The 25,564-nt window shown below is 47.2% G+C and overlaps 1 protein-coding gene across 7 annotated transcripts in view; it reads right to left on the reverse strand.

The window, feature by feature from the left end:
• Positions 1 to 21,331: 21,331 nt before the first annotated feature.
• The window catches only part of EHMT1 (euchromatic histone lysine methyltransferase 1), a gene marked incomplete at both ends in the record, with an annotated part of 142,504 nt that continues 138,271 nt past the window's right edge, over positions 21,332 to 25,564 (reverse strand). For all 7 annotated transcript variants that reach the window (XM_079705663.1, XM_079705662.1, XM_079705661.1 and 4 more), the window contains 2 exons: positions 21,332 to 21,506; positions 21,633 to 21,808. In XM_079705663.1, the coding sequence (XP_079561789.1) occupies positions 21,332 to 21,506; positions 21,633 to 21,808 (351 nt within the window). The remainder of the gene's footprint in view (positions 21,507 to 21,632; positions 21,809 to 25,564) is intronic.

The raw sequence follows: 25,564 nt of genomic DNA on the forward strand, positions 1-25,564 counted from the left end.
TTATCTGCCAAATGCTGCGGAGAGATCCAGAGAGATGAGGACCGACATTCAATCACTGGCATGAAAGAGAGACGTGCCTGTTCCCTTGAGAAAAGCAGTTTCCATAGAGGAGTGGGAAACAGCCTGAGGGGAGTGGATTAAAGAGAATGGCTCATGAGGAAGTACATACAGCAGGTGGACAGAGCCTGTTGGGTGAGTTTTCCTGCAAAGCAGCAGAGACGTGGAACAATAGCTGGAGACACAGGCCATGAAGGGAGTTTTGTGGGTTATTTAAGGAAGCGGATGTTACTGGACTTTGTGTGCCAGTTGGAACGACTCAATAGAAAGACAGGTTCCAGATGCAAGAGAAAGGATGTGCTGCCCGGTCTGGGTCAGAGGCCGTCAGACATGAGACAGCCTGTTCGCTGAGAGGAAGGGCAGTCGGAGGACGTGACCGCAGACACAGGCAGGCTGGTGGGTGAACGCGGGGAGGAGGACCGCCTCTGGATTGTGACTTTCTCACTGAAATCAGAGGCAAGATCAGAGCTGAGAGTGAGCAGGGGCGTTGAGGCTGGCAGAAGGCGGAGCAGGTGTGAAGGCTCATCCAGGGGAGCAAGGAGCTGCGGGGGCTGCAGGGCACGGACCCGGGCTGAGCTGGTACCCCCAGTGACACTTCTCTTCCTCCCTGGCCTCCAGCGGGCTTGCTCCCCACCCATGACCTCAGCATCTCCTGCCCCCCCCAACCCCTCCTGGCAGGGGGGTCCGTGGTCCCTCCCCCTCTGTCCTACTCACCTCGAACCCCCGGGGACGCCCCCACGAGGCTCCAGCCACTGCAGAAGTTCACGCGCCAGGCAGACGGGTATCACCCACTGTGCCCCAGAAGTCCTCAGGGGGCCTGAGTTGGTCCTGCTGCGTGCTGGCAATGGCATTGCCACTATGCTAGAAGCTCGGCCCCTGGCCCGTTCCCAGAGGTCGGGAGGTCCCTTGCCCACCTTCCCCTCCAGCACCTCTTCAGCTCCTCCCCCTTTTCCCCCAGCTTTACTGAGATGCAGTTGACATACAACATTGTGTGAGCTGCAAGTGCACAATGTGATGATCTGATACATGTACACATTGTGAAATGATGACTCAATAAGGTCATTTAACACACCCATCATCCATCACCTCTCATAGTTTACCTTTTGGGCTTTTTTGGGGGGGGAAGGCTTAAGATCTACTGTCTTAACTTGCAAGTACATGATACAGTATTATTAACTATAGTCACCCCACACAGTACATAAGATCCTCAGAACCTATAACTGCAAGTTAGTACCCTTTGACCAGCATCTGCCCATTTCCCCCACCCCCAGCCCCTGACAACGCCATTCTGCTGTTTCTGAGTTCAGCTTTCCTTTAGATTTGACATATAGGTGAGATCATAGAGCTTTTGTCTTTCTCTGTCTTACTTCACTTAGCATGATGCCCCCAAGGTTCATCCATTTTGTCATGAATGGCAGGATCGCCTTCTTTTTTTATGGCTGAACGTACTTCGCATATTTCAGTGTATACATATCTCACTTCTTCTTTGTCCATTCATCCGTCAGTGGACACTTAGGTTCTTTAATGATAGCTAGGATGATAGCTTTGATGATAGCTATTCTAGCAGATATTGCACGGTGGTTTTGATGTATATTTCTCTGATGATTAGTGACGCTAAGCATCTTTTGATGTACTTGTTGGCTATTTGTATATCATCTCTGGAAAACTGTCTGCCAGGTCCTTTGCCCATTTTTTGTTTGTTTGTTTGTTTGTTTTTGCAGTACGTGGGCCTCTCACTGCTGTGGCCTCTCCCGTTGCAGAGCACAGGCTCCGGACACACAGGCTCAGCGGCCATGGCTCACGGGCCCAGCCGCTTCGCGGCATGTGGGATCCTCCCGGACCGGGGCACGAACCCGTGTCCCCTGCAACAGCAGGCGGACTCTCAACTGCCAGGGAAGCCCCTCTTTGCCCATTTTTTAATTAGATTACTTGGGGGGTTTTTTGTTTTTTGTTTTTGTTTTTTGCTACCAAGTTGTGAGTCCCTTATATATTTTAGATATTAACCCCTAATTAGATATGTGGTTTGCAAATATTTTCTGCCACTCTATAGACTGTCTTTTCATTTTGTTGATGGTTTCCCTTGCTGTACAGAAGCTTTTTAGTTTGATGTAGTCCCACTTGTTGATTTTTGCCTTTGTTGCTTGTGCTTTTGGTGTCATGTCCAAAAAATCTTTGCCAAGACCAGTGTCAATGAACTTTTCCCCTATGTTTTCTTCTAGGAGTTTAATGGTTTCAGGTCTTACATTTAAATCTTTAATTCATTTCAAGTTAATGTCTGTGAGTGGTATAAAATAGGGACCCACTTTCATTCTTTTGCATGTGAATATCCAGTTTTTCCAACACCATTTATTGAAGAGACTAACCTTTCCCCATTGAGTACTCAAGTATCCTTTCCCCTTGTCAAATATTAGCTGACCATATACACATGGGTTTATTTCTGGGTTCTTGATTCGGTTCCATTAGTCTTTGTGTCTGCTTGTTTGCCAGTGCCATACTGTTTTGATTATTGTAGCTTTGTAGTATAGCTTGAAATCAGGAAGTGTGATGCCTCCATCTTTATTCTTCCTCAAGTTTGCTTTAGCTATTTAAGGTCTTTTGTGGTTCCATATGAATTTTAGGACAGTTTTTTCCATTTCTACCAAAAAAGCCATTGGAATTTTTTATAGGGATTACATTGAATTTATAGATGGCTTGGGGTAGTTGACATTTTGACAATATTAACTCTTCCAGTCCATGAACAGGAGGGCAGTGGAGCGGGGGGGAGGGTGCAGTGTCTTTCCATTTGTTTACGTCTTCTTCAATTTCTTTCATTTTCTTTCTTTCTTTCATTAATGTCATAGTTTTCAGGGTACAGTTCTTTCACCTGGGTTGAATTTATTCCTAAATGTTTTATTGTTTTTGATGCTATTGTAAATGGGATATACCTCCCTTTCTAAGTCCCACCTCTGCCACTAGGTGTTGGGTTCCCATATGGAGAGTTGGGCAGGGAAAACTTGGAGTAATTTTTCATTTTCATATAGAATTGACACTTAATTTTTAAAACAATAAGGGTAAGTAGTATATGAGGCCAGGAATGGCTCCATGAAGGAGAGGGATCCCTGTACTTCCAACTTATGTGCATCCCCACAGCGTTCAAACACCGGGCAGCTCCCCCACTTCTGAATTAGGGCCCCATACACCTCTCCAGCCTGCCACCTGTTTCTGACACCCTACCTAATGGCCCCCACCTCCGTATTTACTTTTTAAAATCAAACAATAAGTACATGCATATTATAAAATATGTATAAGGCTTAAGGAATAACAATACCACAAACTCCTGTGCACCCACCAGCCAGCCCAGGAAACAGACCCAGGAGATCCTGCAAAGCCCCCGTGTGCCCCTCCCAGATCCCCACTTCCCACAGAGGCCTCCCCAGTCCTGAATCCTGTACTCATGATCCTCTCTCTATTGTACCCCTGCACAATATCTGTACAGTTTTACACACTTTTACCTTCACATACACAGAAAGAACTGAGTTGTAGATATCCTTCTGCAACTTGCTTTTCCTCAACAGTGTGCCCGTCATTGCACATATGTGAATCATTTGTTGTCACCACACATATTAGTCTTTGGTGTGACAATTTATTTGTCCATTCTTCTTTGATGGAAGTTTGTGCTGCTTTACATTTTCTGCTATTTCAAACAGTCCTGCAGTGAACACCCAATTTAGTTCTCCTGGTATCTGGGCCACAGGTGAGACTGATGCCACCCCATCAGTGCCAGTGGGCCAATCACACTCCCCAACAGCTCACAGGTCCCAGTGGCTTCACTCTCCCAACACTCTGGTGTGATTGATATTTTTGTCAACCTGGTGGATACTTAAAGCATCTCACTATGGCTTTTAATCTGCATTCCCCTGATCACTAAGGAAGCTGAGCAACTTCTCATATATTTATTACTTATCTAATCTTCCTCTTGGTCAAAGTGCCTGTTCAAATCTTATGTCCACTTTCCAACTGGACAATTTTTTTCTTATTCACTTGTACCAGTTCTTATATGTTCTGGTGTGAACCTTTGTCAGATATGTGTGTTGCAAAATCTCTGATCTGCAGAAGTTCTTAATTATAATGTATCTAAATATATTCAAATTTTCCTTTATGTTTTGTGCTTTTTGAATCATAGAAAATTCTTCCTTCATTTATCATTGTGAAGATATCATTTTGTATATTCTTTTGGAATGTTGAGAATATAGTCTCCTGTCTTCTCTTCTAAAATTTGCATTTTTGGCTTTTTGCACTTTAAACCAGATGCAACTGATTTTTCTGTATGAAGTGAGGCAGGCAGGAGTCCACTTTGTTTTTTTATATAATTAAATTGTCAGAACATCATTTTTGAAAGGTATCCTTTCCCCAGTGCGAAGTCAGCCCTATCACATATCAAAACTTTGTAAACGTATGGGTCTGTTTCTGGGCTCTCAATTCTGCTCAGGTGATCTATTTGTCTATCTCTGTGCCAATACTACACTGTTTTAATTACTAAAGCTTTACAATAAGGTAATATTCCTACCTGGTTTTCTTCTTGAGAATTTTTGCTATTCTTTACCTTTTATTTGTCTGTATAATTGTTATTTATTTATTTATTTGTTTGGCCCTGCTGTGCGGCTTGCCTGATCTTAGTTCCCTGACCAAGGGATCAAACCTGGGCTAAGGCAGTGAAAGTACCAAGTCCCAACCACTGGACTGCCAGGGAATCCCATCTGCATAATTTTTAGAATCAACTTGTCGCATTATACAAACACATACAGTGGGCTTTTGACAAAACTTGCATGGAATCAATAGGTCAATTTGGGGCAAATTACACCTTTGTGATACTCAGACTTCCAGCCCATGAGCAAAATATATATCTGCATTTAGTTTATTTCAGTAAAGTTTTATAATTTTCTCCATAAAGGTCCTGCACATTTATATGAGATTTATTCCTAGGTGTTTCATGTTTTCACACTACAATGAAGGGATCCACCTAGTTACATTTTCGGTTGCTCGCATTCTGCGCAGTTCTCTGCACATAGCAATACTGCTAAATTTTTTGGTTAATAATTCACTGTTAGATGTCTTTGTTTTCTATGTAGATAACATTGAAAAATGTTTTATTTCTTCTTTTTCAATTCTTAGATGTTTTGTTTCTTTTTCTTATATTCCTGTGCTAACTGGTACAATGAAGTCCAGAAATGGGACAGTGGGCACCCTGTCCTGTTCCTCATCTTAAATAAAATACTTTCAACCTTTCACCATTATGAGGTTTGCATGTTTTTTTAAAAAAATAGATACCCCCTAACCAGGTTAAGAAATTCTCCTCTAGCCTTAACGTCTAGGACCTTTTATCATGAATAGATGAAGAATTCTATGAAATCATTTTTCTGCGCTGGAGATGATCATATTTTTCTCCTTTATGTTAGGGTAGTGGCTTATGCTAACTGATTTCCTAAAGTTAAACCAACCTCTCATTCCTGTGGTAAATCAAACGTGGTCATGACTGATTATTGTTGTTATACACTATTGAAATTTGGTTTACAAATAATCTGTCGAGTTGTTGCAGGTAGGTCTCTGAATGACATTGCCCTGTGGTTTTCCTCTGTTGCATTATTTTTATCAGATTTTGGCATCAAGGTTATGGTGGCCTTGGGGAGCATTTCTATAGAGAATCTGTATTTTGAAAGTTCAGCTGAACTCCCTTACTGGGCCTGATGTTTTCTTTGTGATTTTAATTGCTGACTACGTAAGAGTCATAGACTATTCAGGTTTTCTATTTCCTCTTGGGTCAGTGTTCGTCCTGTTATACTTTTCTAGAAATGTATTGGCCTACAGTTGTTCATGCTATCTTTTTAATCTATGTTGTACTGTGGCTGTATGCCCTTTGTATTCTCCTTCTCTCTCTTCCCTCCCCCTCTCTCTCCCCCCTCCCTCCCTCCCTCCCCCCTCCCCCTCTCAATTTTGCCGAGGTTTGCCATTTTGTTAATCTTGTCAAAGAACCAATTTTTTGCTTCACTGATTGTCTCTATCATATGTTTGTTTTCTTTTTTTAAAAATAAATTTATTTATTTATTTTTGATTACATTGGGTCTTCATTGCTGCACGGGCTTTCTCTAGTTGTGGTGAGCAGGGGCTACTCTTCGTTGCGGTGCACAGGCGTCTCATTGCGGTGGCTTCTCTTGTTGTGGAGCACAGGCTCTAGGCGCGTGGGCTTCAGTTATGGCTCGTGGGCTCAGTAGTTGTGGCTCGCGGGCTCTAGAGCGCAGGCTCAGCAGTTGTGGTACACGGGCTTAGTTGCTCTGCGGCACGTGGGATCTTCCTAGACAAGGGCTTGAACCCATGTCCCCTGCACTGGCAGGTGGATTCTTATCCACTGCACCACCAGGGAAGTCGCCATGTTTGTTTTCTATTCATTAATATCTGATCTTTATCTTCCCTCTCTTCTCCTTTGTTTTAGGTTTATTTGCTCTCTCAGTTGGATGATTAATTTTCAGCCTTTCTTTAAAAACACACACGTGCATGCACACTACACTATTATTATTTTAGACAGTTGTGGTTGCCGTGAAAATGTGCCCCGCAGCACGATTGGCAAAGGGCCTGTTGCTGTGCGGAGCCCACTGCTGCTCCTGTGCTGAGGGTCCTGGACTCTGCAGCGGCTTTACCGAGTCAGAGTAGCTGCTCGGTGATCAGGATGTTCCCACCAGCCTTCTGTCCCTTTCTCGTCACTAGGAGTTAGAGCTGCATCATAGTCTGACAGCTCTGCCAGCCTTTCCTCACTCCTTCCCAATTTATTTCTAATAATAATGATGTATATTCATCACCATATAATAAAATCTAATAAAATCCTGGTACATTTAATCCCATCTGTATCTTGGATGAACCGTGAAAACATCATGCTAAGTAAAAGAAGCCAGACGTAGAAGGCCACCTAATAAATGATTCTGCTTCATGAAATGTTTCCAGAATAGGGAAATCCAAAGACAAAAGGAGATTAGTGGTGCCAGTGGAGGAGGTGAGAATGGTGAGTGACTGGTAATAGGTACGGGGTTTCTTTTTAGGGTGAAGATTTTCTGAAATTAGATAGTGGTGATGGTTGAACAACACTGTGAGTGTATTAAAAGCCACTGAATTATATATTTTAAAATGACTAAAATGGTAGATTTTATGTTATGTGAATTTTACCTCAATAAAAAAATTTAAAAAGTGTAAACAATTTTTAAAAAATAAAGATATTTGGGCCCCTCTAACTCTCCATCACCACGTTCACCTTACAAGTCATTCAGCCAGTGGTGGCGGCCACCTCGTGAACACAGGGCCTTGTCCCACTCCCATATCTGTCCTCCTTTGCAGCCTTGACCACATCACAGCCCGCCTGGGACCCTTCACGGTTTTCTCACAGCTGCCGGCCCTGCCTGCCACTCTGGCCTCATTGCTCACTCAGCGCCAGCCCCGCTGGCCCACAGGTCCCTCAAAGGTGCCACCTGCTGTCCCTGTGCCCGGACAATTGGGCCCACCCCTCAGATGTCAGCCAGATGCCGCCTCACTGGTGACTCCCTGCCGGCCAGGATGCTCCCACTGCCCTGACCCCTCAGAGCAACCTTGCCCCTCCCCATTTCAATTATTTCTCCATCCCAGGGTTGGAGACAGGGCATTCCTCTTGGGATGCTGCCCTGTGCACTGTGGGCTGTGCAGCATCCCTGCTGGACACCTCTGACTTCAATATCATCCTCAGCTGTGACACCAAATCTGTCCCCAGATCTTGCAAGTGTCCCCTGGGGGCAGAGTCATCCCCAGGTGAGGGCCCTGCTCTATACTGGTAGTTCCCAAATCTTTATCTCCAGTACAGATTTCTCTCCTGAGCTTCAGACCTGGGGATCCATCGGTTTCTAGACATTTTCCCCGGGAGAACTGGGATTTTTTAAAAGATGAGTGGAAGGAAATTGACAAATTTGTAACAAAAGCTAATCTGGAAGTACGAACAAATAAAACGATGAGGACAAATAGAGAAAAATAAAAGAACAGTCCCAACAACATAAAAATGGACAAAAATCAAATTGTGTAGTCTATACAACCCTGAAAAGAAATTCTAGACATATTGATGGGAATACAAAGTCAAATTACAGGACAGCAAAAAGGGTTTTTAATCTTAAAGTGTAGAGACACCAAGGCCGGAAGCTCCATGCGGTTGACAGTGAAGTCACCTGGGACACCTTGCCGACAACACTGCACGGCCACAGGCTGAAAACGACCAGCTTAACAGAAAAGGTTGCCAAATTGGATTACAGAAGAATTTGAAATTCTACAAAGGCAGAAGTAAAAAAGAACCCAGAAGCTGATATATATTTTTAAATAACCCATCATAAACAAAGTAAATAAACACATTTAGAAAATATTGTCAATGCATAAGGCAAGGGATGAATTTTCTTTATTTCCAAAGAGCCCTTTCTGATCAATAATAAAAAGATTAACAATTCCACTGAAACTAAACAAAGGACATGTAAAGTTGCCTCACAGAGAAAGACACAGATAATCATGAATGAACTTGCAATAAGATAGGATTTTAGGTGGGCAAACAAAGGCTTAGAAGCTTTATGGACCCAATGGGAATATTTATGAGAATGAGGAAACAGCACTGGGGGGTATGGACTCTGAATCGCGCTGCCTGGGGTCCCAACCATGGCTCTGCCACTTGGAGCTGTATGACCTTGCACAAGGTCCTTAGTGTCCTTTTTATCATCCATTAAGGTGGGGACAGCCCCCTCCATATAGAATTTTCATGAGAATTAAATGATCATGTACAAAAAGCACTTTAGAACAGTACCTGGACATGGTAAGCACTATGTTTGTTAAAAAACAGTAAGAGCTTTAAAAATATTACGTATTATTCTTTTATCGATGTATTTTTTTACATAAAATGTTTGTGAGAATATTCATGAAACAGTGATTAATCTAAGGAAGACACTGGAAGTGAGTGGAGTTTTAACTTTTTTCCTTTCTGTATTGTATTTACAATTGACGTTTTAAATTTAAAAACATAAAATCATAAGGAAATAGAATACATAGAGGAACAGAATAAAGCACTAGAATAGTATAACAGAATAAAACGGAGTGTGTGTGTGTATACCTAAATGTAGTGGACGAGATTTAAGGTTTGTGGGAAAGGAAAGATTTGTCAATAAATGGTATTAGAATAATTGGCTTTCAAGTTGGAAGAAAATAAAGTTCTATTATTCTTTTGCTTCTGTCCACAATGAAGTAGCAGGTACTAGATAACAACCCTGTCATAAAAACTGTAAAAATGGGCAAATATATATATGAAACCATTTTCAGACATTAGACAACGGGAAGTGCAGGAAAAAGATTCCTGGAAAAAGAAAAACACAAAGCACACTCGTTCACACTCACCCTGGCCTGTCCGAAGGGGACAATGTTCCAATCGTAGCACAAAGGTGAGGACACCAAGCAGAGCAAAGTCCTCCTGTCGAGATTACAAGACAGAGGTCAGAGTTCAGGGAAGCAAAGGTGGTGGAATTTGAGGGGCAGACACCAGAGATGAAGGACTGAACAGAGAAAGAGCTCCAGAAATCCATACGGGAGTGCCCTGGAGTCTCTGGCTGAACAGAACCCGTGCGTGTGCACAGTAAGAGCCCACAGAATGGGGGCGGGAGGGGTGCTGAGCAGCTGTGACCTGAACAAATGCCACACTCACACAGGACAAGGGGTCATCCGAGTCCTAACAAGCAGAGTAGAAAACCTTGATGAACACTCTGGCAATTTAGCAGAGGCCCAGAAAGGCCACATCATAAGATGTGTAGAGTCAAACTTGTCCTAGAGTAAAGGCTACTTTAGACCTTCCCCCAAAAAAGCTTTAAAAGAAAAGACTTGAGATGATCAGCTTGATCCAAAAGTAAAGTAATTACTTGCCAGAACAAAACCCAGTACTCTCCAGAGAAAGAAAACAAAATCCAGACACTTAACGCAAGATTCATACTGTCCAGCATCCAATTAAAACTGATCAGACATGAAAAGAAGTGTAGAAAGGTGACATAACTAGGAGAAAGATCAGTCAACAGAAACAAAACCACCTATGACAGAATTAACATACAGAGATTGAAAACAGCCATTATAAGTATGTTCAAAGAGTTAAGGGAAAACATGAATATAATGATAACAGATAGTGAATCTCAAAAGAGATATTGAAGCCATAAAAGAACCAAATGGCATGTCTATAACGGAAAATCATGATCTCTAAAATGAAAAATTCACTGGATGGGCTTAATAGAAGATGTGACACTGCAGAACAACCACTGATTTTTCATCAGAAAGAAAGCAGTCCAGAAGGCAATGGGATTGCATCTTGAAAGTGCTGAAACGAAGGTGAAAGGTGAAATGAAGATACTTTTGAACAAACAAAAGATGAGACAATTCTTTGCTAGAAAGATCTGTGCTAAAAATTTTTATTTAAGTTCTTTCAGGCTAAAGAAAATGACAGTAGTTGGAAATTTCGATCTACAAAAAGAAATGAAGAGCACCAGAAATTGTAAATGTATATAAATGTAAAATACCTTTTCTCTCATTCTTTAACTTCTTTAAAAGACAACTGAACTTCTTGATTTTACAGCATAAAAATGAATCTTAATGCATGCCGATGGAAAAAAAAAAGTCACTTATGAGGCCATAAGACCCCAGGAAGGAATGCTGACAGTGACAAGATAATCTATTACAATGTATGAGACAACCTCACTGAAGGGGTGGGGGAAGGGGCTAACCTACGTAACCTTGGAAATGAGTGGGTCCATAAGAGTAAAGCCAATGTAGCTGCACATGAACAGTGTCTCTGGTCAATAAGGTTGTTTCCCATAGGGAACTGGTTAACGACTCTGATACAGCTTTGCATGTATCCTGGAACTGAACAACTAAGTAAACAGACGGTGGAGAGAGCTGGGTTTCTCACGGCTGGAGCAAGAGCTTACAGATAAGCAATGACAGGAGGCTATGATGATCCATGTTGTAAGGAATTACATTTGGAGACATCAGTGTGAATTTACATTTATCCTAATGTAGACACAGATAGGTACATACAGAAACATTTGTAGATTTGTGTATATGTACATACATATATTTCTTTCCCCTGTCAACTGAGAGGGCCTTTCAGAAAAGACACCCCAGTAGCAACAAGCACCCCAGCACCCAGATCTTGGTTTCTAACACCATCCCCCAATGAAAGGAATCAGGGCTCCATGGAGAAGTGGCTAAGTCTAGGACTCAGGCAGAAAATAAACAAAATGAGCCTGAAGCATCTCACAGTGCCAGAAAGTAAGGAAGTGCTCGGAGGCACACACAAACACAACCCGCATTGATGAGGGTGTCAGTGGTAAACAGCAGCCACATGAAGAGCTCCTAATGGCCAAAGCTGCAACAGTTTGAGCAGATAATACATAAATAAACACCCAAAATATAAAATGAATACCCATGAGCCCATATTGATAAAAATGACGGAAATAAATTAATAAATGAGCCAGAAGAGACAAATCTCAAGTGCAGAGGAATTCCAAATAATTTATGTAGATACTCTATCCCAAAAGGAGAGGGGACCTAACCCCAGACCTCAGGTGTGGCAGGGCCTAGAGCCCTCCTTCTAGGAAGCAGGATGGAAAGGGAGGAAAGAGTGGCAGAAATCTGACAAGCACACCTCAGGGAAGTGATCACGGCCCACATCAAGTCATAAATCATGTTGACAGGGTTATTTTTCTGTGACAGGACAAACATGGCACCTTATCTCTGTGCTCTTCCTCCCAATAGCCCATAACATCAGTCCCATCATAAGAAAAACATTAGACGGATTCCAGTAGTGGGACATCCTAACAAACACTTGACCAGTACTCCTCTAAACTGTCAAGTTCATCAGGAACAAGTAAAACTGCCAGAACCAAGAGGAGCCGAAGGAGACCTGACAACTAAACACAATGTGATAGCATGGAAGGAATCCTGGAAATAAAAAAGACCTTAGGTAAAATTTAAGGAAATCTGAATAAACTATGGACGTTAGTCCATAACAATGTATCAATATTAAATAATTAATTAGTAATAACAAATATACCATATGCTAATAAGATGTTAAGAGTAGGGGATACTGGGTCAGGGTATTTGGAAATCTTCTGCACTATCTTCTCGATTTTTCTGTAAATCTAAAAATATTCTTTAAAAAGTCTATTTTTTAGAAGATAATTGGCCAGATTAAACACAATTCCTGTCAGAATCACAGTTGGCTTCTTTGTAGAAACTGATACAAAAAACTGGTCCTAAAGTTCACATGGAAACTCAAAGGACCTAGAATAGCCAAAAAAAATCTTTCAAAAGAAGAAAAAAACTGGAGTACTCACACTTCTCCATTTCAAAGCTCACTACAAAACTATACTCATTAAACCAGTATGATATTGGCACAAGAACAGACATATAGATCAGTGGGATAGAATTTAGAGTCCAGGAATTAACCCAATATCTACGGCCAATTGATCCTTGACAAGGGTGCCAAGACCATTCCACGGGGGAAGAATAGTCTCTTTAACAAACAGTGCTGAGGGCTTCCCTGGTGGCGCAGTGGTTGAGAATCTGCCTGCCAATGCAGGGGACACAGGTTCGAGCCCTGATCTGGGAAGATCCCACATGCCGCGGAGCAACTAAGCCCATGCGCCACAACTACTGAGCCTGTGCTCTAGAGCCCGTGGGACACAACTACTAAAGCCAGCGCGCCACAACTACTGAAGCCCACACACCTAGAGCCCGTGCTCTGCAACAAAAGAAGCCACCACAACGAGACGCCCATGCACCACAACAAAGAGTAGCCCCTGCTTGCCACAACTAAAGAAAGCCCAAGCCAAGCAACAAAGACCCAACGCAGCCAAAAATAAATATATAAATAAATTTATTTTACAAAAAGCAAAAAAAAACAATGCTGGAAAAACTGAAGGTCCACCTGCAGAATGATGAGGTGGGACCCCTACCTCACACCTATACAAAAATTAACTCAAAATGTGTCAAAGACTAAATTGTAGCTAAGACATAAATAGTAAGAGCTAAAACTACAAAACTCTTAGAAGGAAACCAAGGTATAAATCTTTGTGATCTTGGATTAGGCAACAGTTTCTTAAATATGGCACCAAAAGAACAAGTATCAAAAGAAAAAAATGGGTAAACTGTACTTCATCAAAATTAAAATCTTTGGGGCTTCCCTGGTGGCACAGTGGTTGAGAATCTGTCTGCCAATGCAGGGGATACGGGTTCGAGCCCTGGTCTGGGAAGATCCCACATGCCGCGGAGCAACTAGGCCCGTGAGCCACAACTACTGAGCCTGCGCGTCTGGAGCCTGTGCTCCGCAACAAGAAAGGCCGCGACAGTGAGAGGCCCGCATACCACGATGAAGAGTGGCCCCTGCTCGCCACAACTAGGGAAAGCCCTCGCACAGAAATGAAGACCCAACACAGCCCAAAATAATTAATTAATTAATTAATTAATTTAAAAAAATTAAAATCTTTTGTGCTTCAAAAGACACCATCAAAAAAGTGAAAAGAGGGCTTCCCTGGTGGCGCAGTGGTTGAGAGTCCGCCTGCCGATGCAGGGGACACGGGTTCGTGTCCCGGTCCGGGAAGATCCCACATGCCGCGGAGCGGCTGGGCCTGTGAGCCATGGCCGCTGGGCCTGCGCATCCGGAGCCTGTGCTCCGCAACGGGAGAGGCCACAACAGTGAGAGGCCCGCGTACCGCAAAAAAAAAAAAAAAAAAAAAAAAAGTGAAAAGACAACCTAACGAATGGGAGAAAATACTTGTAAATCACATATCTGACAAGTGATCACTATCTGGGATATATTTTTTTAAAAAAAACTCTTACCACTCAATAATAAAAAGAGAACTCTACTTAAAACTGGGCAAAGGATATGAATACGTGTTTCTCCAAAGAAGACATACAAATGATCAATAATAAGAACGCTGAAAAATGCTTGACATCACTAGTCATCAGGGAAATGCAAACCAAAACCACAGTGAGGTACCACTTCACACCCACTGGGACGGTTCAAATAAAAACTACAGATAACAAGTGTTGATGAGGATGTGGAAAAATCAAAACCTTCACACACTACTGGTGAGGACTGTAAAGTGGTTTTGGATAACAGCTTGGCAGTTCTTTTAAAGGTTAAACGAGAGTTTCCACATGACCCAGCATTTTCAATCCTAGGTATATATCCAAGAGACATCTACACAACAAATACATGAATGCGTACAGTAGCTTTACTCATAAGAGCCAAAGAGTGGGAATGATCCACATCAACGGACAACCCATCCACATAACAGAATGTTTATCATTTGGCCAGAAAAAGGAAGGACCAGCACATGGTACAACACGGATGAACCTCAAAGACACGATGCTCAGTGGAAAAAGCCACAGAAGACCACAGTATTATATGAAATGTCTAGAATAGGCAAATCTTCATAGACAGAAAGTAGATTAGCGGTTGTCTGGGGCTGGGGGGAGGGGGGACTAGGGGAGAAATGGCTGCTAATGGGCCCAGGGTTCTTCCTGGGGTCACAACAACGTTAAATTTGATTGTGATGATGGTTGTATGTAATTGTGAACATGCTAAAAAAACACCGAACGGTAAGCTGTAAAAGGATATGGGATTGTATGGTATGTGCTTATATTTCAATAAAGCTGTTACTGAATACAAAAAAAGAAACCAGTGAGAAAATGAGTAGACAAGGTACAAATTAAGAAGAAGAAGAATAATTGGCTAAATAAAGCAAAAACAATCACAACGACTTGGGGTATAAACTATAGGGACTAAAATGTATGACCACTGGGGAAATGGGATTGTTCTGTTGTGAAGTTCTTACATCAGCTGTAACATGGTTAGCACCTCGGCAGAGCAGACTGGTCAGCTGAAGATGCAGAATGTAAATCCTATGGCAGTTACTAAAACACGAAAACAAAAAGGGCAGAGCTAATAAGCCAACGCAGTAGGAACGACGGGTTAGACAAACACACTCAACACAAGCGACGGCAGAGGACGGGGAAAAGGAGCAAAGAACAAACAAGATGGGCAGAAACTAGCAAAACGGTGGATTTAAATTTCAGAAAACCCAGCTGCTCCAGGACGGGGGCAGGCAGGGTACCAAGCCCGGGACGTCTTGTGCCATAAAGTAAGATGTGCTCGGTGAGCAAAAGAAGCAATCTCAAGAAGGTGCCACCAGTCCAACCTCTGACATTTTCAGCACCTGAATAATGAGAGTAACAGACTATAACCCGCTGGACGAAGTAGGAAGTCACGAGTCCGTGCTCCCACAGGTAACCGGAAATGAAAAGGATGGGATCTGTTTCCTGCAACGAGAAAACCGAAGCTGGTGGGAAAGGTGGCCGAATCTCAATCAAATGGTTCAAGTCTGCATTATCAATAAATGGACCAAACCCAACTTGTGGGCCACCTGATAGGACGCAGGAGGACACAGCACCACTTCTGCGATGTTCCTGCCAAAGATGCAGCCCTGGACCTGATCGTGAGGAAACACAAATTGAGGACGTTCTACAAGAAAACCGACGGTCATCTTCAGGTGCCGAGGCCATGAAAACCAGGCAGACAGGCCTGTTCCAGACAAAAACAACGAAAGACACGATAACCACACAGAACAGCAGGCTGAACCGGGCCCGCCTGCTCCAAGGGCAGGAGCTGCCTGGGACTTGAGGGTCAGTGCCAGGTCAGAGCAATGTCGCCCTGGAGCTGGTGGTGCATCCAGTCATGCAGGAGAACAGCCTTGTTTGCAGGGATGATGGAGTATCAAGGCGGCAATTTGTTCCCCAATGATTTAGAGAGAAAAGTTGCCTGTACTGTGCTTGCAGTTTTCTGTAAATTTGAGATTGTTTCAAAATTTAAAAAGTTTATGTTAAGCCAAAGAAGCCAGATACAATGGAGTATGCTGTGTGATTCCAACTATAGAAAATTCTAGAACAGGAGATGTTCATCTATAGTGTCAAGGGTAGATCAGTATCTCCCGGGGAAGGCAGGGTGGACCACAAAGGGGCACCAGGGGATTCTGGGGTAATGAAGACGGTCATTATGTCTTGATTGTGGCAGTGGCTACATGAGTATAGACATTTGCCAAAACACATGAAACAAAATGGGTGCATTTTATGATACGTAAATTTTATCTCGATAAAGATGATTTTTAAAGCTTAAAAACCCCCATCAGTCTTTCTTGTAGGAATTGATATGTCGATTCTAAAATTTATATAAAAATAGAAAGAGCCAAGGGCTTCCCTGGTGGCGCAGTGGTTGAGAGTCCGCCTGCCGATGCAGGGGACACGGGTTCGTGCCCCAGTCCGGGAGGATCCCACATGCTGTGGAGCGGCTGGGCCCATGAGCCATGGCCGCTGAGCCTGCGCGTCCAGAGCCTGTGCTCCACAACGGGAGAGGCCACAACAGTGAGAGGCCCGCATACCGCAAAAAAAAAAAAAAAAAAAAGAAAGAGCCAAGAGAGTGAAATACAGTCAGCCCTCGTGCACGCAGGTTCCACATCGTAGATATGGAGGGCCATAAGGGACCTGAGTGTCTATGGATTTTTGGTATCCACAGGGGGCCCTGCAACCAAGGTCCCGAGGACATTGAGGGACAACTGTAATCATCTTCAGGAATAAGAACAAAGTTGGAGGCCTTACACTACACGTGATTCTAATATTTAAAATGAAGCTACAGTAATAAAGACAGTATGATGCTGGCATAAAGATAGGCCAACAGATCTATGGAAAAGAAGAGCCCGGAAATAAAGATGCACACAGCAGGTAATGGTCTACAAAGGAGCCAACACAACTCAACGGGAGAAGGAAATCTTCTCAAAAAAATCAACAGCTGAAGCTGAAACAAATAGATACCCACATCGGAAAAAACAAATATTTATCTCTATCTACCTCACTCTACTGATGAAAATTAGTTTAAGATGGGTCATATGCCAAAATATTAAACCTAAAACTATCATGCTTTAGAAGCAAGAGAATATCTTCTCAGCATTGGGGTAGGCAAAGACACTTGATGATAGAGAGAATACTAATCAAGGAGGAAAAAATGTAAACTGGACGTGCTCACAATTTTAAACTGTTCCTAAGAAAATGAACGAAAGGTTACAGATGAGAGAAAATATTTAAGTACTTCTATGTGACAAAGGATGTACGTGCACTAGAACATATAAAGAACTCCTACACTCATTAACGGAAAGATAGGCCAATTAAAAAACGCACAAGGGCTTCCCTGGTGGCGCAGTGGTTGAGAGTCCGCCTGCCGATGCAGGGGACATGGGTTCGTGCCGCGGTCCGGGAAGATCCCACATGCCGTGGAGCAGCTAGGCCCGTGAGCCATGGCCGCTGAGCCTGCACGTCCGGAGCCTGTGCTCCACAACGGGAGAGGCCACAACAGTGAGAGGCCCGCGTACCGCAAAACAAAACAAAACAAAACAAAAAACGCACAAAAGACTTAACAGGCACTTGGCAAAGGAAGACACACAGGTGGACAACAAGTTTCTAAAAGGTGCCCAGCACAAGTCACCAAGGGATGCAAATCAAAACCACAGTGAGATGCCACCAGGACAGGCAGATTAAAAAGACCAACATTCGGGCTTCCCTGGTGGCGCAGTGGTTGAGAGTCCACCTGCCGATGCAGGGGACACAGGTTCGTGCCCCGGTCCAGGAGGATCCCACATGCTGAGGAGTGGCTGGGCCCGTGAGCCATGGCCGCTGAGCCTGCGCATCCGGAGCCTGTGCTCCGCAACGGGAAAGGCCACAACAGTGAGAGGCCCGCGTACAGCAAAAAAAAAAAAAAGACCAACCTGACCCAGCAAGTCCATTTCTAGGAATTTACCTGAGACAAACAGACTGGTACAAGGATGCTTGCAGCAGCTTTATTAATAATAGCTCCAAACTGGAAACAACACATATGTGCATGCCCAGGAGAATGGATAAACAAATTTGGTACATTCCTACTGTGGAATGCTCCTCAGCAATAAAAAGGATGGATGAACCGGCGCTTTATGAAATGTGAACAAAAAAACAGCTAAGCAAGAGATACTGGGCAGAAGGAGTAACCTACATGTCCTGCATACATGAGGTTTAGAACAGGGAATGCGTCTCAGAGGCAGGGACCAGCTGGGAAGGACGGGAAGAGATTTCCCGGGGGATGGGAAGAGTCTGTGTCTCGATAAGGAATGGGTTACACAGGCAAAGGCACTGGTCAAAACTTACTGAGTTGTACGCAAAAGAGCCACCCATCTCACGGTATATAAACTATTCCTCAATTTAAAAATCTTATATTTATTATTTCAAACTATATACCAAATAAATTCCACCTGGATTCAAGAGCTAAACTTGCAAATCAAATACTAGGAAATTGTACTGGAGAATATTTTTATAATTTGGAGGTGGAGGTCTTTCTAAATACAGTACAAAATCAGAAATCACAAGACAGATTTTACCACATAAAAATTTAGGTTCAGCATGGGTAAAAGGCTACAATATACAAAGAGCCCATACAAATCAATAAGAGAAATATGAACAACACAATAAAATTTTACAAGGCAATTCACACAGGAGGAAAGCCCCACCTGTAATAAATAAGACAGACATTCGTGTTTATCAGTAACCAAACAAGTGTGAAGTAGCACATTGATCATTTTTCCTCTAGACATTACAAAAAGAAGTCCGACAGTGCTCAGTGCTGGACGTGGGGAAATTCACCCTCTTCGAAAAGGCAGAAATCAGCGCACGTCTTAGGAATGGGGTTTTGGCGACAGATTCCAAAATGTGGCTCTGCAGTGCCCTTTGGTCTCTTCTCTAAGAGGGTAATCGCACAAGTAGAAAAAGATGACGCTCAAAATTCTTCTTTCCGGCCCCATGGAAACGGATGCAGCTGTCAGGGAAGAGTGGGTGGGAGGGGCCCACTGTCCAAAGTTGGCGGGGCGGGGGACACCCCCAGGCAGGCGGGAGGCGGTGACAGGTTTGCCTTTGAGGAGTAAGCGCAGCCGGGTGAGACCCTCACACTCCAGCCACGTGTGCCCCGCCACCGTGGGTGGGAGTTCCCTGGCCTGCCTCCCACCCACCGGCCAGCCCTCCAGAGCCTCGTATCTGCAGTCAGCATCCCATGGAGCAGAGACCCAGGCCTATCCCCCAGGCCTGCCAGCAGGATTGGTGGGGGAGCATCTTGCCAGTGCTGAGGGGCACCACACAGCCCCCAGGACAGGCTGACAAAGGAAGCAGCCCAGCACCCACTGCCAAGACGGCACCTCGTGGGGGCCCCTCATCCCACAGACCTCCCCAGCACCCTAAAGGTTTGCACCTAGACTGTCTTGATTCAACAGACAGCTGTTTGGACACCAGCACTGGCCCAGCACATAACAGGTGGACCGCCAACACACAAGGCCCTTCGTCCCCTGCAGTCCCCTGGGCTTGGAGCCCGAGGGCTGAGCTAGTGGAAGGCACACAGGGCTGGCAGGTCTCAGGGCCTGAAAACCAGCTGCAGGTGGGCCCTCCCCGCCAGCACAGCCCCTCCTGTGGTCCTGCTGCCCTCAGAAGAGAAAGGCAGCGAGCCCTGAGGACCCAGCCCAAGTGCTCCGGGAAGAAAGGGCTCTTCGGGCGCACCGGTCACAGCTCAGGCTCCTGGCTCCACACATCGGGCCTTATCCGCGTCCACAGGGAAGGTGCCCTGTTTGCGCTGTTTGCAAAATGCAGGTTCTGGATAAATGTCTGAAAATGTCTAACTGAATGACGTCTGTGTATAAAAAATAGAGCATTCAAGCTGCTTCTTGTGTTCAGAGGCTCCCGATGAGTTTTGGGACTGGAGGTTCTGGCAGGAGGAGAGGGCCCAGCCTCACCACGTCCAGACACAGATCTGATTCCAGACCTCCGTCAGCCTCCAGAGAGCTTGGCACACACAGACGCGCCCCCCACGCACACGCACAGGCACACACACAGGCACACGCACGCACAGGCTGCCTGGGGAGGGGCGGGCCGCGTCCTCTCCGCAGGGATGAGCGGGGGTGTCAGGTCCACCTTCTCAGACTCGGCACAGGGCTGGGCCTGCCCACTGGTCCCCGGGGCCGTGTGGGACCCCACGAGCACCGCATCCCATGGGAAACACGGGTGTTTTGCAGAAACCAGTTGAAACATGATACCATGATGAAACCTCATTTAAAGTACTTCTTTTTTTTTTTTTTATTGATTTCATTGAAAACAGAACAAGAAATGGTCTGAGCCAAAAGACTGCTCTTAGAACTGTCAAAAACATTTTAACAGAAAAAATAAACATGACTGCATTATGAATGTTTTAGAAGAGTCGCACAAAAAAACCCACTGTTACTGCACTAATTACAGTATTTAAAAAAGTATATGCCAAAAAAAAGTATATGACCTGGCAGGCCATCACACAAAAGGTGATGGCAAATTTATTCACACTACAAGACTAACATTTTAAAAAAAGTTTTCTCCTGCATTTTATTCTAAAATCACTTTGTTCTCTTTATACAGTTGATAGTTTATTTTCACATGGTGAGTAGAAACCACACCAGAATCAGCACCGTTGTCTGTGTTTTCTGTTTTTTATTTTTTGTTTGTCCTAATGTCCAATAATGGTAGAAAATAAATCAGTTTATTCATCATCAGAGCGTGTGGCTTAGAAATCAACAGAAGGTGCCGGCCTCGCGGCACTCGCAGGGCAGGTGTGGCTCCTCCGTGGGCCGTGGCCTTCCTGCACCCCCAGACCGCTTCCTCGAAAAGAAACGCGTTCGAGGTCTGGTATATAGGACTAGATATAGGATTTCTTTAAAAAGCAAACCCACGTTTTCTCCAAGGTCAGCGGCGGCTCGGCCCTGACCTCTCAGGAGCGGTGGGGACAGGGTCTGCGCGGCCCCAGGAGCCGGCACCAGCCCCTCGGGCCGCGGGTGGGTGACGGTGGCTTTGGCGGGGCCACACGGAGGGGTCTGGGTCGACAGGACACTGCCCACAAGCCCAGCGGTGGGACGGGAACGACGGTGAGCAGAGGGGAAACGAGAAACGTGGAAACGACAAAATCACCATCAGAAACTCACGGGCGACACCAGTGCAGAGTCCCAGAGCGCCCACCGCGCAGCCCGGTCCCGCCGGCACCAGGCTGGGGCCGCAGACGTCGTCGTGGAGCTTCTCCTTTTCTCCCCGAACCGCAGCGTGAACGGCATCCGCTTGGGCGCCCGGGCCGCGGCTCTCAGAGCGGGTCGGCGGGGGAGGAGCTGGTGTCGGGCAGCCCGTCCTCCTGCGCGGCCTGGGCGCCGGCCTGCCGCTGGGCCAGGGCGGCGCTGGAGTGCCGGCACTTGGGGGAGCCACAGCGGCAGCTGAACAGCTTGCCTTTGATGTCCCAGAAGCGCTCCCCGTAGTCAAACCTGGGGGGAGAGCAGAGCTGGGCGGGGGTCCGGGCCCACCAGCACCTCCCGGGAGCCGGGCCCACCTAGCCCCACCCGAGCCGTCCAGTCTGGGGCAGGTAGCGCGTGCGCCTGGCGGGCACCTACCCCAGCTGCTCCCCGGCCTCTATCAGGCGGGTGCTGAAGAAGGCGATCCTGGGGAAGCGCAGGTCCTGATGGGACATGAAGACGCGCACGGGCACCAGGTTGGGCTCGCAGTGGTGGTTGATGAAGCGGCTGACGTTGCCATAGAAACGCGCATCAATGCAGTACAGCTCTCCGTCCTGGGGGAGACACGCACTGAGCGTCCCAGGAGGGCAGGCGTGGGCACCGCCACTGCCACCCAGCAGACGCCACCCTCTCCTCCCCCTCCCTCCTGGGGCTTCAACTCGGGGGGTGAAAACGAGCGCAAACATGGATAATCTATGTGGCCGGCACCGTCCCATCCGACGCTCTGATGCTGTCAGCAGCCGGACAGAGGAGGACAGCGTTATGGGAACCACGTGGGGTGGCTAAGGGGCCACATGGTCCTGTAAGGACCACTGGGCAGCACAACTCCCCAGGGACCTGATGATGGAGGGGCAGGAGTACAACTTAGCAGGAGTGGGAGACGCAGGGGGCACTGGGCAGAGGGACACGGGGACGGGGGACAGAGGGACGGGGGCAGAGAGGCAGGGGGTCACAGGGGCAGGGGTCACAGGGGCAGGGGTCACAGGGGCAGAGCTGCTTGGGGGCTGAGGGGCTGAGGGGCAGCGGGAGGGAAGCTGCCAGGTCGCTCACGAAGGCACTCAGAAAACCACAGACCCTTCAGGGCAGAGAGGAGCCCCAGGACCGGGGTCCCAACCGTGCCTCTGGCATTGCTGCCGTGGTAACAACACAGGGCAGAAGGGGCTGAGGTGACCGTGAGAAAGTGGCCTGGTCTAACCATCCGAGCCCTGAGAAAGAGTTTTCTCTGGAAAGATCCAGAGCGCAAGATGGACCCAAAGTCAGAGGGGCCACACGGCGAGGACACCCACCCAGAACCGAACCCGAGTGAGCAGCAAGCAGACCCCCCGGAGCGCCGCCGTGCCATCGGCCACTGCGGTCTGACCCTCACGCCAGGGACCAGGGGGGCCAGGGATGGGCCTCAACTACACTGATTTTCTCCCCTTTTCTGTGTCTTTATCCATAAAGGCAAGAGTAAGAAATCCTGGAGGAAGTGAAACACGTTTTCACTTTTTCTCTTTTCTTTATTCCTAAGCTGAACAAGAGACTAAAGCAGCAGCAGAAAGGGGCGGGTGAGAAGCAGGTTCCCGTGTGATGAAGGAAGGAGGCCCTGGGCTGGACCCCAAGCAGCGAAGGGCCCTGCGGACGCCGCCTCTACCACCCAGGGGCACAAAGCGGCCCGGACACCCCCTCCCCCCTGGGTCCCTAAGGGGAGCCCCTGTAAGGGTCCCGCGTGGAGACCCCACCCAGAGCCTGCAGGACCCACAGGTGGCCCCTCAGGGACACCAAGGCTTCCTGGGGGACAAGTGGGGGTTCTTCCCACTGGTCCCTGGCCCTAGGCCCCCGCCACACCGCCCACACTTCCCACAAGTTATGTCCTGAGCCCTTGGTCACTGGCCTGCACCAAGTGGGGGCCACCCATCCTGAAGACCTGACCACCGCTTGGCCTGGTCCCAAGAATTCCCTCTATGAGAACACTGCGTCCCTCCTGCAACAAACGGCCTTTCTCGGGTCTTTAAGATGTGTCCTTTCAGATGTATGTGCTGCTTTTTTAAAGCTTCTCTGATCCAGAAACCACCCACACCTGGTTCTGAGGCAAAAATACTGTGGGGAGGGAGCCCCACGCCCACACGAGCCACCCACATGCCACCCACATGGTGACTCTGAGACGCTAAGGGCGTGAGGGCGCCCAGGTCAACCACGGGACTCGAGCAGAGGCTTGAAGCGGGAGGAGATGGGGACAGAGCAGGTGTTTGGAAGGTTCCAGAACAGCAAGGAGAGGGACAGACTCAGCAGCATGAGGACAGGTGATCAGACCCAGTAAACACCTGGAAGGCAGAGCCGGAAAGTTCCCTGATACCTCAAATGGTGGGTGGGGGAGCGAGGCATGGCCAGATGGCCCAGTGGGTATGGGCACTCTGACACGCCAGCACTCGGGGACACACAGGCCTGAGCTGGAACGGCTGGGGAACGCGCTGCATCCATGGCTTTTTACATGCCCAGAATGAATGACCCATGAGGCAAGACTGAAGAGGGCTACCTGCTTGGGCCCAGGAGGAGTGGACCAGAGCAAGCAGGAGACTCACACGGCTGGGGGCCGGGGCTGAGGGCCCAGAGTCAGCGGCACTCGGGTTGCCAGGACCCTCCCAGGGGCACAGCCCGGTGTGCGGGGCTGAAGAGACGGAAAGGCCAGGGGTCAAAGGCAGCGGTCGCAGCAATGGGAAGAGAGAGGGTGGCCACTGGAGGGATGTCCCTATGGGGCCCGGGGGCTGGCAGGGGTCCAGGAGCTGCTCAGGGGAGGAGCCGAGAGACAAGCACAGCAATCAGACAGGGTAACTCCATGTCTTAGACTCTGATAATTAAGAAACGGGCTTGGAATCTGCAGTGTTTTTACAGAAGCACCAGCCAGAGCAGTCTGGAGACAGAAAGCTCCTCCCAGACAGGTAAGCGGGGAGCGTGGAGAGACCTGTGTGGGGCCCCCTCAGGGCCCCCAGGAACGCCCCCTCCGCCCCTCCCCAGACGGCGTCCGCACGTGCCCCATCTGTCAAAGGATGTTGGTGAGAATCAGGGTGTTGACCTGTGGTCAGGCAAGCTGCCTGGTCTGCGGAGACTCGAGACAGCCTGACAGAGCATTTCAGAAAAAGCAACAAAGAAAACACCTCGTGAAGGAGTGGACGCTCCGGGAAGGCTCCTCCACAGGGGTTGAGCTCAGCGGCTGGCGTTCCTAGCTGTGCTGCACAGTGGGCACGAGGCCGGGGGTCTAGGGCCCTGCGAACCTTCCTTGCTGCAGGTGGGACCCTGAGGGCTGCACCCCAGGGCAAGGGTCACTGCAGGGGAGGCTGGGCTAGACTCGGAGAGGCTGGCGGCTGCAGCTCAGCCCCGAACCACCCTCGTTCCCACAAATGGACCAAGTGATTCCAGATGAGGGCTCCGAAGCCTCAATGCATTTTCTTCAGGCAGGTTTGCAAATACAGAGTTTGGAACCCAAACAAAAACTAATCAGGAACAAGGGGCAATGGGCAAACAGAATGAAAATAAGCAAGAAACCCCCAGACACTAGACACAGACCCACAGGGCACAGATGCTAGTGGTGCCAGATGGTCGGGGGCAGGCTCTGGGGACACACGCAGGCCAGCCTATGGGCCAGTGCAGGCCGACCACCGGCAGCACAACGCCCCATGTTCAAGCAGGCATGAGATTACAAACCAGTAATGATGGCCCAACAATGGCCCATAAAATCAGCTTATCCACCATGTTACTACAATAAGTACAAGAGAGATTGTGGGGGCATTTCAACAGATGCAGAAAAACACTGAACACAGCCTAACGTCAATCCAGGTCACTCTTGGTGGACTAGGGACAGAGCTCTGAGCACCAGCACCCATGGGAGCCTGGGTTCTGGAAGCTTCCTCCACCAAGGCAGGCACAGCGGCCCGGCCGGGAGGGGACTGTCTGCTGATGACACGATCGTGTCCACTGAGAAGAGAACTCACAAATAAATGCTACATCTAGTCAGTGAGTTTAACAGGTCACAGAGTTAAAAAGAATAAATATTTCTAGTATCAAGCAACTAAATCAGGGGAAAAAATGCCATTTACAAGAGCACTGAAATGGTCCAACACCAGGACCCTGTTCCCCACCACGAAGGAGCAGCCAACACTGGACCTGCCCTCCTGCCAGGACTCTCCAGACGCTTGGGACACGTGTGCCCGGGACACGGCCGAGCCTCCCATGAAGCTGCCAGTCACCACCATGTGGCCCCAGGGGATGAGGACACATCCACCCAAAGCCTGACATGAATGCTCTCGAAAGCTGCGCTAACCGCCAACACCTGG

Source organism: Hyperoodon ampullatus (assembly GCF_949752795.1).
Source record: "Hyperoodon ampullatus genome assembly, chromosome: 6".
NCBI lineage: Eukaryota > Metazoa > Chordata > Mammalia > Artiodactyla > Ziphiidae > Hyperoodon > Hyperoodon ampullatus.